Raw genomic sequence first — 16,249 nt, 5'->3', positions numbered from 1 at the left:
CGATATTCTGAAAGGAAAGGGAAAAAACAAGAGTCAGAAAGGCAGCTCATGGGTATTTTAAGTCATCCTTAACAAGATCATTTTTATTCTAAGATACTTTTCATTTCCATTAAATGGGAACTGTATTCATTCAGACAGCTGCCATTTATTCCCACATCTGTCTTCTACACCTTATACCTAATACTTATACTTCTTATACTCTGTATGTTTGCTTGTGTGGCCTGAAAAAGTAACCAGGCTTGGTAGAATTCTTTTAGACTTTTGACCTTCTCTGAGGGGTTTCCTGAGGACAGAGCTAGAAAATATAAGCTTCTAAGAGTAGTCTGTGCAACAGTGGGTGACAGCTAACCATAGACTGAATAATAATTGGACGCAGTATCTATGACATCGCCCATCTGCTTCTGATACAGAGTTTTGATGCATATCCTTAACCCAACTGGAAAGGAGGCGGGCTTTGAGCCTCCTCACTATCACTTACAGAGTCTGTCAGTCAGGTGAGCTGTGCCTCTGATTAGACAAATATGTTCTAACACCCAAAAGTTTATGACAATAGCAAACTCATACACAAACATGGCGACTGTGGATGAGGTATTGTACCTCTAGCAAAAAAGACAGAAATGGAGGCAGCATTATCCAAGGCGGTGGTCGGTGAGGCCGTTAAATACATTGTGCCATTGTCATTCTTCTTTGTGTCTCGCTAAAGTTAAGTATCAGGTAGTAACAGCAACACTGCCCCCATGGTTTCCAGTGGTGCTGCTCTGTTAGCCTGTATCTATAAGCTTTATGGAAATGTGCAGAAATATGGACGAAATGAACACAGAGCACAAACAGAAGGCTCCATGCAAATGGAGTTACATTGTGTAACACAGTAACATTGAGCATAAATGGGCCTTTATTTGTTTTTTTTTTTGACTCAACAAGCCTCAAGTGGACATTTGACAAACTGCAATTCCTAGCACTTACGTGCTTGTGTAAGGCTGCGAGCACGCCCCTCCGTGGCTAAGCAGTGACATTTGTGCAAGTCTTTGAGTTTTTGTTTGTTGTTATGATGTGCTTATATGCTGAGGTGTTTTTTTCTTGATCTCAAACTACAACCTCCGTTGGGAATAGTCTTAAATTTACCTATTTTTTTCCCTCTCTTCTCCCAATATTGTTATTTCATATCTATTGCAAAGGGGCGCTGAGCAGCTGGCGGCTCCCAGGTTAATCCCATTACTGTTTGTTTTTCCCATGTCTAAGTTTGTTTTCTTATATGTCTTGGAAGGGATGTTACTGAAATGAAATTTCCCCTTGGGGGATCAATCAAGTATTCTGATTCTGATTCATTTCTCACAGCCAAAACACACAGGGGTATTCACCTCTAACTAGATTTTAAGTTCAAATACCATCAGTTAACCTGGTTAATTCTTCTGTTAAAATGGACATTTTAACCTGGAACTCTTTGACTTCATCAGCCAGCCTCAAGTGGGCACTGGAGCAACTGAAGATTCTTGCACTTCCACGTGGTTCCATGTATCAAGACCAAGCGGCAACCTCCATTCTAAGAATATGAGACAATGCGGAAGTGCTAAAATCTGCTGTTTCTCCGGTGTCCACTTGAGACTGGCTCTGGAAGTACAGGAAGTCACATACACACCAAGCCAAAAAAAGCTGTTCATAAAGCAGAAATTAACCTATTTACAGCCTGGTTCAAAAATCTTCTTCTGTCTGAGTGGCTAATTTTACTATTGGTACACATCTGCCATCTTGAGGATGTTAAGATTGCAAGCTCAGTTTCATATATTCGCCATGGAAATGTTAGTCCATACTAGTCCATCTGGGTAGCAGCTCTTTGGATTTGCTTTCAGAGGCGGGACCTTCAAAAAAATCAGCAGTTGGTGATTGGACGACCGATCTAATTGACACTCACCACAGACTAATCCGCATCAAGCCACGGTATAACGTAGCTTATGTGCACCGCTGCTTTGGAGCTAGAATAAATAAATTTGCAGAAGAAGATGGGCATGCATAGCTACATTTCTTCATCGCCCTCTGCTGGACATTACAGAGAATACAAATTTTCACTCACCAGTTCATTGAAGAGTCTGTTGTCCAGCTGGCTGTCAGTGAGGCTAAAGACATGCTGCTGTGGGGGGGCGCTGGCTATAGATCGTAGCTTAGCACCCATGGGTCCATCTCTGGGCAGGCCTGTCAGCCCGATGGTGAACACCCTGATGTTGTGCTGTTTGGCTTCAGCAGCAGCTGTGACGGCGCTGGGGCTGCGTGGGTGATCCTTCCCATCCGTCATGAGCAGCGCCACTCTCAGACTGCTGGAGGAGGTCTCTCGGCTGAACACCTGCGTGGCGTTGGAAATAGCATAGGCAGTGTAGGTGCCGTGGCCGATGAATGTCATGGAGGCGACCCGGCTGTGGAAGACGTCCAGGTCCTGCCAGTCTCTGAAGTTGTGCTCGACAGACACGGTGCTGCTGTACTGCAGAGCGGCCAGTCGCAGACGCAGACGCCAGCCCGCAGAGTGCAGTTGCATCATCTTTGTGCTGAAGCGCAAAACAAAATCTTTCTGCTGCTCAAACACCAGAGACGTGGCTTTTTCTGAGCTGTCCACGATAAACATGATCTCCACCGGGCAGATCAGCGCTGAGGGGAGGACAGAACAGGATTACAGAACAGGATAAAGCCTCTATGGTTCCATGAGATTCTGCTTCCACATATTCAAAACACAGACATAAAGTCATCATACTGAATGTTTACCCTAAACATAGCCTATAGATTTTAAAACCTCTCCATATCCACATGTTGTAGTAATCCCTAAATCTGTCTGTAAACTGATCAAAAGTCTCTATTCTAAAAAAAAATAGCATGAGATATTCACGAGATCTTCATGAGAAATCTACCAGACTGGCTTAAATGATGAGGTCATCTTCTTACTGGTTTATGGCACATAAGGGGGGCCTCAAACACTAAGGTTTGTCCATTACCCTGCTCTCAATAAGCTTTCAGAAGCCTGACCAATCAGAAGGAAGGTGGTTTTTGGAGTTGGGAACCTTAAAGAGACATGAGCTAGGCAGAACGTTTTAGACAGAGGCTGACATAAGAAAGGGGGGAAATAAGGACATAATACCCCCTCTTCAACCTAACTGAACGATTCTTGGTTCATGTTGATTTTGGCACCTCCTTGTGGATAGAGTGGTTTGTCTTCGTTTTATGCTGATTTTGTCTTTCACTGAAGAAAGGCGAGTATTCTCACAAATCTTATGCTGACTTTTTTGCCACTGAAACAGAAAAGGGAGCCTGGTATTGTGTCTCACACGAACAACTCGGCTGAATGAGCTGTTTTTTTGTAAACTAACAATATGAGCCGGCTCCTGTTGTGACATGGGCTGTGTCCCCAAGCATGTACTTCCTCTAGTACACTTGGAGTACACCATGTACATGGTGTACATAATAAAACAGAGCATAAAATCTTTCAGGGTAGTGCTGTCTGCAATTAAACCCCTTTCTATATTTAGCCAAGTTGGCGACTGTTGAGGGTGAAAAGTAGGTGTGGGAGAAAAAATTTAACTACGATAAATTGGGATTTTTTTGTTTGACAATATTAAATCCGGATACTTTTTCAAATTCAAATTCTTCATTTCAGTCTTTGTTAATAAACTGGATTGGAGAAAAGTTTCCACTTTTCTCTAACAGAGGGTGAAATGTTTCTCTCTGGTTCGTGTCATATGTGTTTTATGGGTAAATATGGCTCCTGATATAGTCTATAGACATTATCATCATCATTTAACTTTTTTTAAAGTAGCAAACTAAAAATCACAAAAATCATAAATATCAAAGAACCTCATTTAAAATTGAGTCGCCACCCTAAAAATCGTAAAAGAATCAAATCGTGAGAATAGCATATCGTCCAACCCCTAGCGACAAGTTTCCAGCGTTCAACACTTAACTTTTTGACCAGTTTGAGTAGGGCTGCAACGACGAATGGTGATAAAAATAGTTTAAAATTGATTAGTAAAAGCGTCAACATTTTTTTTTTAATCAATGCACTGTGCTGCGTCATTACTGTATTTGTTTCTCATCAGTTTATTTGTCTTCTTCCCTTTATTTTGGATTATTTAGCGGTTGGCGACTTGAAGGAGCATTACTGCCACCTACTGACTGGAGTGTAGATTACCAGGGCTGTGGGACTCTATGCTTCACATGTAAACAGATCAGCGTGGCCGAGGAGATGGCAATCCGGCAGGTGAGTGAAAGAAGTAAACGCGCGAATAATGGCAGAGCTGGAGAAGCCGTTCAAGTTTGGGAGTATTTTAAGCTGAGCAAAAGCACACAGGGTGTTAATTGACAAAAAAATGACCTCGTATGGCACAGCAGTACGACTGCAGTGATCCAGCACTTAAAGCGCACACATGTTGGATTCATTGATGTCGAGCCAGGAGCTCAAGTGAGGAGCTACAAAATCCCACATACACTCCTTTCATTAGTTGTGAAATGTATGGTTTGTCTTTTAGGACTCGTTTAGTCTTTTTATTAAATCGTCACCCCGTTTGAAAACCATTAAACCAACATTAGCATTAGCGTTAGCTGCTACAGATAGTGGTAGGGCAGAGGGGGTGAACTGTTTGACCTGCAGGTGAAAATGTTGAGGACACATTTTTATTTATTTGCCTTTTTGACCCACTAAGTTCTTAATCTGATGACAAAACAATATATTTTCCGTTATTTTGCCCAATCTGTTGATTCTTTAAGTGACACATTCATGTCATTTGTTAAACTTTATGAATGTAGCATCTGGTCAGCTTAAACTATGTTCATATACATTTTTATTTATATCTTGAAGCAAACAATAGTCATCAACTAAAGTTACAGCCCATGTTTGGTTTTACGAATTTGACTATGACATTCTCATCCTTTTTTTCCGGTAGATTAATCATAAATGTAATCATCAGTGTAATCGATTACTAAAATAATTTCTAGTTGCAGCCCTAATTTTGCACTGCGTTTTTCAGCACTCAGTATAAACGCACTTCTGTAGTCAAAATAGAGACTGTAAGTGCAGAAGTGTGTCATTTGGAAATGAGCTTTAGTTTTTTTTCATCCCCCTGTTGTTATTTGTTCCCACAGTCCCACCACACACTGACAGCACAGTGAGTCAAAGCGTGGCCCTTGAGATGCAAAGGGAGAGCACTGGCAGTGCACAGACGACCAGTGACAGATGATTTACCATTAATATTGATTAATAGTGTTATTATGGGAATGTCAGAATTCCTTATTATTACAGTTATAATTGAAGTTAAGTACACTTATATCAATCAGTCATAAGTGAGCTGAGCCAGATGATGTGAACCGCTCTTCAAGAGCCAGAATTTCTTTTCCTATGAGAATCTCATCAAACCTACAATCAGTGCAGTGTAAAAAACAAACTGTCTTTCCAGCGTGCTGTAAATCTTATGATACTTACCCCGTGGCAGCTTATTCAGGCGTTAATAATAGCAGTATGGAAATAGCTGTCAGTATTGTTCCTGACGTTCTTGTTTGCTTCTAAAGGTCATAGAGAGACAAGTATTAACTCATGTCTGTTTTATTACTCAGTGACGCAAGGCCAAAAAAACACAAAAGCTGAAGTCGAGTTCAGGAGTTAAATATCTTCGTTTCTATCTTAAGTCGATGATGAAAACAGAACAATCTGTTCTGGTCTCGTTCTCTGTCCTTTCAATAATGGAGCTGTGTTACTTTGCCCCTCTACAGACTTAAGGCACTTTGGTTTTTTTAAGTTTGACTTTTGCAGCTGTTTTCTTCTTCTGTGTTTATTTGTGTATTAGCCGTGTGTTTACAGTTTTAAATTTACAGTGCATTTTTCTGTGTGTGCTCTTGAACTCTCACCATTCAAGCATGTTTCTCTGAATCAGGGACGTTCAGGCCATTACTCATCACCTGCCTTTATTGGCCACTGTAGATTTCAATCCCACTTGTTTTTTCTCCCAACAGAACATAGCAACTCTTCATTTAATTTCCCTTATCAGACAAAAATAAATAATTGTTCTGGTTCCATTGCTAAATTGGTATTGCTAGACTAAAATGGATAAAAGAGATGCAAATGGTCCTCCCAGAGTAATCATGCTCCATATTTTAACCCAGCTTATTTTCTGTATTTTGGAAAGATTACAGGTAGTTTTGGAAATGTTGTTGATCAGGCAGCAGTGAGATGTTGTGTCAGAATCAGGAGCAGTCTGATCTATGACAGCAGATGCAGAAAATGTAATGTGTGTGAATGTAGACTGTTGGTTTGTTGGTGTTATTATTGTCACCTGTGAAACCAACCAACCAGAAACTGACCTGTAATTACCCTATATGTCTGTTGGTTGATTATTCGTTTCACTCCTTCAGGTCGAAAAATAGCAGGATTATTAAACCCAGTGACAGGGATGCAGGGATATCACGGTGCTTACTCTTAGCCTGGTGAACGATGACCTGGTTATCATCTCTCTGGCCCTTCCTCCTCCTTTTCTGACACCTGATTGGACAGGACAGGGTCAGAAGGAGGATGAAAACCTGTAGGATCCACTGTGAAGTCATACTGCTGCTCAGCCTGGAGAAACACATAAAGGTCACAGCAGACTAATAGGTCAATGTTAAAAAACACAACTGAAGTCATTTTACAGCATCATTGAGGTGAAAAGACTGCAGTAACACCACATGAACACTAGAGGGAGACACCTTGCTCACAGACTGAGGACTTCCTCCAGGTACACAGGTTTATGGGCCTAAGGTATCTGCTCGCTGTAACAGGTGAGGTCACACAGCAGCTGTCTGATATTAGAGCACTGTTACTTCTACCCTGTCAAGCACCAACTTACCCTGTGCTCTATTTTTGATTTTTCCTTCCTTATATCACAACATTTTTATGTTAAGGTCATGATTTTAAAAAAAAGAACACACTTTTTTTATTTTTATTTTTATTTATTTATTTTTTTTACAATAAATCTCTTTCTCTGGGGCCATTTCAAATATTTTTTAAAATCACAAATCAGGAGTGATTCACTGAATTAAACTCATTGATACCTCATGTTGATGTGATCAGGTGTATTGGTTTATAATTTATTTATTCTTTTGTTATTCCTCAATTCCTTTTTTTGTATAACTGTGTTTGACTTACAATCAATTACTTACACACACTTTTTAAGTTAAACTTCTTTTTTTATTCAAAAACATCATTTTTTAATTTAAAAAAAAATTGAAGAAAATTTTAATCTTTCATGTAAGTTGCAGATTTGAGTTTATTCAAAAATAAAGTAACAAAGTGATGTCTTGTGTAACTGTGGTTCATTAAAGATGCTTACTTTCCTGCTCTGAATGAACCAAGGTAGGTTTTAAAAATACATTTGAAAATCAGAGCAAGTTACCAAGTTACACCATTATGAGATATGTTGATGTTTTTTTGTGTGTTTACATTTATATGGTGGCCCTAAAGGTCAACAACACAAATTAAAAAAAGAAACCAAAAAAGAAAAATAAACATTTCTGTAAACACATAAAAATTTGAGAAAAGTTTCATTTCATGCAAACAGATAAATGAATAAATTTAAAAAAAAATATCACAAAACGTAAAAATATTTCCTAAAACCCTCTAAAAAATCCAAAATTGAAATTTTGCACAGTAAAACATTTCACAAATCTTTTTGGTGAGTTGTGTTTTTGTTCAGGTTGCAAAATGATATTTCTTCTGTGAAAAGTGGACATGTTGTGGATTTTTTGTGTTTGGTGAAAAAATCTTTGAGTCAATGAAACATTTTACTTTTTACTTATTTTCTTTTTTGTAAAATGACTTTCTTGCACAGAAGTATTCCTTTTTCGTTAAAATTTCCATGAGTTTTATGATGTTTTTTTCTTTGTTTAGTTTTGTTTTGAAGTTTTTTACGTGTTTAGCGAAATATTTCAGTCTTGCATTTTTTTGTGCAGTAGACCTTCAGGGCCACCATACATATGGCATGATAGATATGAACCAGCATGTGGTAATAATATCAGGGCTGTAGCTTCAAACACATTCAGATTGTCATGCATCTTCCTTAGATTCCCATCACTGTTAAAGTGCAGCTAACAGATCTGTCTGTATGTTAATATCAAACTTCATTCAGCACCTTATGTTTTAATGTCTGCAAACCCCTTCAGTACTCACCATTCAGAGCCTGCTGCTCACTTTAATGGAGCTCTGCTGCATCTGTTTGTTATCACATATATGTTGTTTATTATAAACACTATAAACTGTTTTACAGCTGTTAGCCTGTGCTTGCAACCTCAGACAAAATTTCCCTCCTTGCATGCAGAAATCAGGCAATGAAGTCTTTTTATTACACTCCAACATATACACTCCAACAACTCTGGGAATACAGACCTGTGCTCACCCCTAAACCTAAACTTTACCCAACGAGTGTTAAATTACAGAATTGTTTAAAAAAGTAACAGGACTGTTTACATCATCTGTGATTTTTGTAAGCAGTTACATGACCAGAATTCTAGCTTTCTAATAAATGTGACTTGTTGGTAGAATATCTGAGCTGCAGTTTAACTCAGATATCAGTTAGAGAAAGTGAAACATGATAATCATCGTACCTGTATGTAGATGTGATCAATTCTCCAGGTTAATCCATCAGTCAGACCAGCAAACTGCTTTACTGAAGAGTCTCCAGAGACTCAGCTCCTCTCAGACCTGCTGCAGCTCTCATGGTCTCTGCTGGCAAAACGACACCTGTTTGACTACGTGAAGGACTTCCTGTGTCTGCCTTCACAATAAAAGCCTGCATGAAGCAACTTTGAAGTATTTCTGTAAAGGTGTAACAGTCGAATAAATAAAGATGTTTAGTTCTCAGTCTTTAAGCATGCTAATAGTCTTCAGTTTGAAATACCACATGTTACTTCAGGAATCAACATTTTAGACATCACATATTTCCCGCTCTTAATTTTAAAGAGAATTGTCCTCGTCAGCCTTGAGGACACGAGGTAACTTTAACACATCACTGATTCAGATAAAGTGACCGAACAATACTAACATGTAACTTTCATTTAAAATCGCATATTTATTCATTTCCCAGCAAACTTCATAAACTATTATGCTATTTTAGAAACAGGTGTAATAGTTAGTTTCCTAATATATTTTCTTTATATCACTTTTATTTTGCACACTTTTAAATTAAAGAAAATTCATCCAAATTAAGTTTCCTGTTAAACAGACACAGAAGGGCCTGAGTTTAAGTAAACCATACACAGAAAGTAATTTAATTAGTCAAAACAATCTAATATGAAAAATGAAAGAAGAAGAGAGGTTACCTTTTATCCTTATGCTTTTTTTTAACTTCTTATAGAACACAATAAATAAATTATTTATTTAAAAAAAAAAAAAAACTCATTTTTTAAATTGGACACAAATATGTACTGTATGTTTATATATATATATATATATATATATATATATATATATATATATATATATATATATATATATATATATATATATTTATTTATTTATTTATTTATTTATTTATTAATTTAACATAAATAACTTGTATCTTTTTCCTTTAGGTGGTTTTTTCTTTTCCTTTTTTTTTTTTTTTTTTTTCAACAGTATGCATTCTTTATTGTACTAAAGTTGACGTTTTTTTTTTTTTACCTCTGCCAAGGACGTTATGTTTTTGTAAGTGTTTGTTATTCTGTGAACAACATAACTCAAAAAGTGAAAGATCCTGGTAAAATTCTGGATACTTGGATCCAGAATATGAAATATGTCCTGGGTCCTCATAATTTTCAACACTTAAAAAAAGTTTTAAAAAAGTTGAGGATAAAGCTGAAAGTAGAAAGTTGCCAAGTTGCTGAGCATTGACACCATCACAAGTGAAAAGACAATTTTTCATTTCAAATTTTTGATTTTATCTCTACATTTCGATTTTTTTTTGTTTGTTTAAGTGCTTAATATTTAAAGAGATAATAAATAAAGATAATAACACATACTTTTTTCTACTTGGGTGCATAAGGTCCTTGTTTTTGTGCAAAATAATTTACGGTGCAATGTGTATTTTTTTAACTATGCAGTATCCATTTTTTTTACCATTTTATACTTTATATTTTATTACTTACTATTTAACCTGACAGTCAATATGTTCTAACTGTGCAATATTTACATTTTAACTGTAAAATGTGCTTTTTCACAACACAATGTCCCTTTTTTCACTTTGCTATAAATAGGTCTGCCCAAGCATCGCACAGCTTTCTCCACACAGTGCACACTGTTGTCTTTAAAGCAGGTTTTCTGTGTTCTTCCTGATGCCTAAATATTCTAGGCTTAAATTAAAGCCTGTCTTTATTTTCCAGAACACTTTCTAATGACAGTCCAGGCTTTCTCTTCAGTTTTCTCTGCTGTGTGTCTCTAAGTAAGAGCAGCTGCTTGTGGTGTAATGAAACAAAGCTGATGAGAGAAGAAGCTGAAGCAGTCGACCTGAGGGAAAGTGAAGAGGTGGGGATGATTTAACCCCGCCTCATGGCAGTTAGTGAAGGAAACCACAGTAATCTATGTTGTATACTTAATCCTGTATGTGGACATGTATTTACCTTCTGTGTCATTTTTAATCTACTGTACTTTAAATGGAAGCATATGTCATGTGCATAGTTTGGGAGCCTTTTCATGACAGTCTCTACAACCATGTTATGTTCTCGTGGCACGAATTATGTTCCCAGAAAGTGTTTGTTTAAGGCTGTCTGTCATTATTCTTCTTTGACTGCATCAATATGGGGACACATTGTTGCCATGAATCAAAATATCTCATGAAAAAATTGATTTCTTACATTCTACAACAAATCTCAATGCTTTAGTGAATCTCTTACATTCAGAAAATGTTTTGCTGGCATTGTTTTAAACTTTTAAATGGTGTTGTATTAAACTTACTGACTTAGGAATCCTCTTCTGCAGAATTGTCCTCTATGCTATAAAACAGGCTGGATCCATGTTCAGACTTTTTTCTGCTCAGAGGAGAAAAGGTCAAAACTAGGTACAATAAAAATGACTTACAGGGTGAAGAAGGCAGAACATGGAGGGTGAAGTCAGCCGGTGTCTGAGGTCACACTGAGATGCGGTTCGTTCAGCGTGTGGGAGATAAAAACAAATGTTTGAGCTGTTTCAGGTTTAATCTTTATGGAGTCGCTGGCTGAGTGGCAACCTGAGAATGTGTTCCTGTCGGTGTGGGAAACTTCCATTAGCTGCTCCCATAATTCACACAGACAGGCTTCGATGAGGCCTCATGCCTGATCCCAAACATAAATCATCCAAATGTCTGACACAAGCTGCTGCTCCCTTAGTGAAAAGTAACCAATCATTCGATCAGAATTACCCAGGAGCTCCAGGAGGCATTCCTCCAGAAATCAGCTCCTTATAAGAGCCTATAAGTCTGCTAATACTCTGAGCTCATATTCACAGATCTGCTGAAGGAGACTGATAGAGTTACCTTCGATAAGTCACTCAGTTATGCTTGGTGTACCCTCAGGTTTGTATCCTGTTGCACAATGTAATAATGAATTTTACCTTGGTGTCTGCTTATGTTTTTTCTTACATCATGTAGTATCTTGTGTCTACACGTTATCCCAAACACAACATTCATTGTATGAGTTTGGTTACTTTGTGCAGAAATGTCATGATCCTTCATTGCTTCCAATGGCCAGCAGGGGGCGACTCCAGCAGACTGCCAAAGAAATCCAAACGTACAGAAGTCTATATGATCATGAACTCACCTCTTCATGATTTATTTCCCCCAGTGAACTTTTTCTCAGTAGGTTCATAGGTTCAATCTCTAGTTCAAATTCTTCTTTAGAGGAGCACACTGTTCATTACTGAGCATTGTATTATGTAAGTATCCATTCATGTCTCCTTTTAACTTTGATCTTTAAATTTGACAACTTTATGTTTGTACATTTTATGTTTGACAATTGTGTCTCTACATCTAAACAGACAGTTTGAGGATCAAGTGATGTACCATGAAGCCGTTTGGTCATATAGTGAAAAAAGAAAAATAAACAGAGTGTGACTGGCAAAAAAACTTTTGTATAAACCAAACCTTTAAGGAGGACTAGCCCAAACATTATGAAGTAATACTGGGCCTCAGCCAATGGGAACTTTATTCTCTTGGTGAATACCTTAAAGGAAGAGTTATTGGAAAGATGGGGGGTGGAAGGGGGGAGACTTTAGAAAACCTTCATATATTTCATCTATTTGTCTTATTCATCTCTATAGATATGGAATGTAAACATATAAATATCCTTTTTATTTCAAATTCAGTTTCCACTTCTATTGCAAATTATTTTCTTGTATACAATAAATATCTCATTTGCAATGATTTCACAATGTTTAGTCTTAAATTATCATCACATAGAGAATCAGATAGAGCATTGAACTGTATGCCTCAGGGTGTTGCCAAGTGCCAGTTTTGGTGACCATACCCCAAAGAGAGAACTGTAGCAATGCCCAAGGCCATCTTGTCCAAGTGGGCACTTCTGGACCCCCCACAAAACCAGACAGAAATGGAAATGAATGCCATTTTTTACTCCAAACTTCAAAACTGGTGATGATAGCTGACAGTTTCCCTCCTCAGTCTTAAAGATGCTATGAGGTGAATTTGTTTTAATTGGGCTGCCTTGCCACTTTCTGGCCTGAAGAATCACACACATGGTCGTAAATTACTTTTAGAGAGGTGTGTGTTTGTTTTGGAATTAAATACGGATTAGATCAAAATAAATTTTCTTTGTTCAAGACAACTTTTTACTGGATACAACACACCGAGGTAAGGTATTTATTAGTACAGTTACGTAGCTCTACATTTTGAAACGTGACATCGTGACAAACGTAGTAGCCGGCTATTTGTAGTGCTATCGGCAGCCTGGTGCTTCAACATATCTGTAAGCCAGTGGCGAACCGTGAGTACTACAGCTGGGCCTTCACCTCAGCCCTCAAGTTTCAACATTATCAAAGTTTAGCCCCTGCGTTAGCCTTTAGCCTTGTGCTCTATCTCTCTCCTGTTTATCTTTCTCCTGCTCTTCTGTCCTTTTTCTGTCTGACAGTTAGGCTCCAGTGTCCACCATCGCTACAAAATTAATCACAGAAATCGTTTTCAGCAGAGATAAACACAGATCTCTCTTCTCTCTACTAAACTTCGTCAGCCGGCGTGGTTTTGTCATACAGACCTAGACGATGAATCAATCTGGTCTTGGATGACCCGAACTGGAAGCTACGAAGCAGCAACATAAAATAACCTGTAACCTGTAATATTGGTGCTGATGATCTAATTTTTAAGTGTAAATAACAATCAGGCATATATCTAGAAGGGAGACCTTTTTTAAGATGACTTAGAAACTCCTCACAGCCCCCTTGTTTTTGTTTTTTGTTTTTTAATAAATCTCTGTCTCTGTCTCTGTCTCTTTATCCTTTATTTCAAGAGAACTCCCCTCCCCTGTCTGTGTTAGTGGCGATGTGTTACAGGTGAATGCCATCGCTCACAGTTTTTAGGTGACACTCAGTGTGTATCACAGTGCACTAAGATTCAACACAAATAACGTGAAAAGAAAGAAATCACATCACTGTGTTGAAAGAAATACCTTTTTCCTGAAACTCTTCGGAATAAATCGTGCTCGCCTTTTCTCCTTTTTAATCTTGAAGAACAGAAATCAGGACTCTCTTTTGTCGGCCTTTGCGCTATTTGTCATTTCCAAAGTCAGAGCTGAAATGAAAAAGACAGCTTCAACGTACTCTGATTTTAAATAGCTAAACATTGTTACCACAAAAGTTTTTCAATTGTATGTAAAAAATCTCTTGATTTCAAACTTTCTGGATGCAAATGTTTTGTCTGATAACTTTAATATGTACAATTTTGAGGTACTGGGTGTGACATTTTGTGTAGCTGTCAGTCTTGGTCAGGTCTGTCCTGATAAAACTACATAAATGAAAAAAATATAGGTACTTTTTTTCAGACTTCTACTCTGATATTTGAACAGCCTGGACATTATCAGCAAGAATTTAATTTTCATATCTGCATCCAATTATTCTACCTCTCAAACTTAAATATTCTACATTATTAAAACATGTCAGCACAACACTTCACCTTACTGTATTAATTAGTTTAGGGTTTGTCTGACATATTGATGTAATTTTTGTAAGAGAAATAGTTAAGTTACCAAAATAGAAAAGGACAATATTCATTGTCCAATATCTTTTTCTTTTTCAGGATTGTGAGGACCTGAAGCTTTTCCCAGCTGTCATTGGGCACAAGGTGGCGTACAGCCTGGACAGATCACCAGCTCAACACATGTGCAGACAACTTTTCACACACATACTTACAAAAATGGCTAATTTAGAGTGGACTAATGATGAAATAGAAAAAAAAAACCTTTGTTGCATGCAGAGACACTTGAGGAGCCTTGTAGACGACCTCTGTCCATCCAGATTCCACGGTCAGTGTCCCGCCTCTGCGTCATCAGCATCCAGTCAGAGACATGGAGCATGCGCGTTGGTAACTGATGATTAGAGTCGCTGCTTTGATGAATCTCATTCCCATTGAACTAACGTGTGGATTTAATTCACAGGAATTTTCTCAAACGATGCTCCACATGAAGAAAGGATCATCTAAACAACATAAACACAAGTTGTTCATTTAATTCAAACGTGTTCCTGATTAAATAATCAAACACATGCCCTGGTTGACTCCTCTGAGTGTGCTTTCAGTTTATTACCAGCTGTCATACTCCGCGTTCTCATTACATTACGTTATACTCTGAAACCATTATTTTCCCCTAAAAACAAAAGCTCAAGTGAGCCTGAAAGCTCCACTTTGTAAGGAAATACATGAGCCTCACATTGTTTTCCCCCTCCCTGTTGATCAGGGTTAGAGCGGAGTATTAACTTGTTTGTTGAACACCTAATGCATACGTTCAGGGAGGCAGTATGCTGGCTTTGTTGGGCGACACCAGGCCTGGCTGCCTGATGCTGTATGGGAAGAGACCGGTGCTGGTGTTTGCTGTGGCACACTGTCTGCAGACAGCTCTGTGTAAAACAACACAGCCAGGCGGCAACAACACCAGTACCAGACTGGCAGTTTACAGGGCGCTTCCTGCCGCAGGTCAACATATTTTCACAAGACCAACGGGCTTTAAACAGCACACGGCTGCACGCCCAGAAACTCCTGGACACAAGCAGAGCCGGGCCCTGTGGAACACTAACAAAAGCAGAGCTCCCACATGTCCTCCAGTAATCCAGAAATTAATAAAGAAAATACACTTGGAGACAAAATGACTTTGTGAGATCTGCAGTAATCTGTTAAAGTTGACAGAAGCAGGGCTGGACTCAGGCTGTCTGAGGGCAGAGGCAGGGAAAAATGTAAAGGGCACCAGGTTCATACAGTGTGGGCCCAGGGTGATGTGTTCAGGGTGAAACAGGAAGAAAAAATGATAAAAGTGTTACATTTGGTTTGTCAGATATAAATATTACACAGCCATGTTCAGTAGCTGAATATGATTGTGGTTTAATATGCAATCCACTACTTTTTAGACACGTCTGCTGAGACATCACTTAGTACAGTAGACAGTGGAAAAAAGGGTGTTGTCATGGGGTCACAAAGCATTTTGCCAGAAAATATGATAAAGATTATTTCAACAACTACAAAGAAAACATTTATTCCTTTATTTATTAATTTATTTGGTTTCTGTAAGCTCACCCACAATGCAGCATCTTTCTGCTAGAAAAAAAAATAGCTCTGTGGAATTAGCGCAGAAGTTATGCAGTTGTATTGCATGCATAGCAGCCACTTAATGGCTCAATACACCAGATGCATCTCCAGTCTGGCTCCACTCCAATGCATGTTGACTGTTAGGCGTCAACTCACACCAGCTGCACGTTCATCCTTCATGTTGCAGGACCACCATAGACAGCTGGAGTCATGAGACCACAGAGTTCCTGCTCTTCCCACTCCATTGATAAGTCTTTCTTCCATTATGTTGGGCTGTAAAACCTCAAACCTGTTGACTCCTGGTCTGGCTCCGCTCATTCTGCCACTTTGATGTTGTAGTCAGGCTAAACATGATTTGAGTTTGATACAGTTTTTTTCTGTTTTGAAAGTCTGCCCTGTTGATGTATCACAGCTCCAGCATCTGGTAAAAAAAGAATTGTTAAATATCTGCTGCAAGCTGCCGGAGCAGGGATGCAGCTGAACAGCAGCGGACAAGATCCAGCGTG

The 16,249-nt window shown here is 38.4% G+C and overlaps 1 protein-coding gene across 1 annotated transcript in view; it reads right to left on the bottom strand.

Annotated features, from left to right (window-relative positions):
* Window positions 1–6,567, bottom strand: part of col28a1a (collagen, type XXVIII, alpha 1a) — a 28,011-nt gene extending 21,444 nt beyond the window's left edge. Inside the window, exons 1-3 of the mRNA XM_074687008.1 lie at window positions 6,441–6,567; window positions 2,069–2,634; window positions 755–772 (exon numbers count right to left, since the gene is read on the bottom strand). Coding sequence (XP_074543109.1) covers window positions 755–772; window positions 2,069–2,634; window positions 6,441–6,567 — 711 coding nt within the window. The remainder of the gene's footprint in view (window positions 1–754; window positions 773–2,068; window positions 2,635–6,440) is intronic.
* Window positions 6,568–16,249: the final 9,682 nt, after the last annotated feature.

The sequence above is a fragment of the Halichoeres trimaculatus genome, unplaced genomic scaffold (genome assembly GCF_033239565.1).
Source record: "Halichoeres trimaculatus isolate MK-OKI-2021-1 unplaced genomic scaffold, fHalTri1.1 fHalTri1_scaffold_14, whole genome shotgun sequence".
Taxonomy (NCBI): Eukaryota; Metazoa; Chordata; class Actinopteri; order Labriformes; family Labridae; genus Halichoeres; species Halichoeres trimaculatus.
The sequence above is the reverse complement of the archived record's forward strand: the minus strand, read 5'-3'. Positions and strand labels throughout refer to the sequence as shown.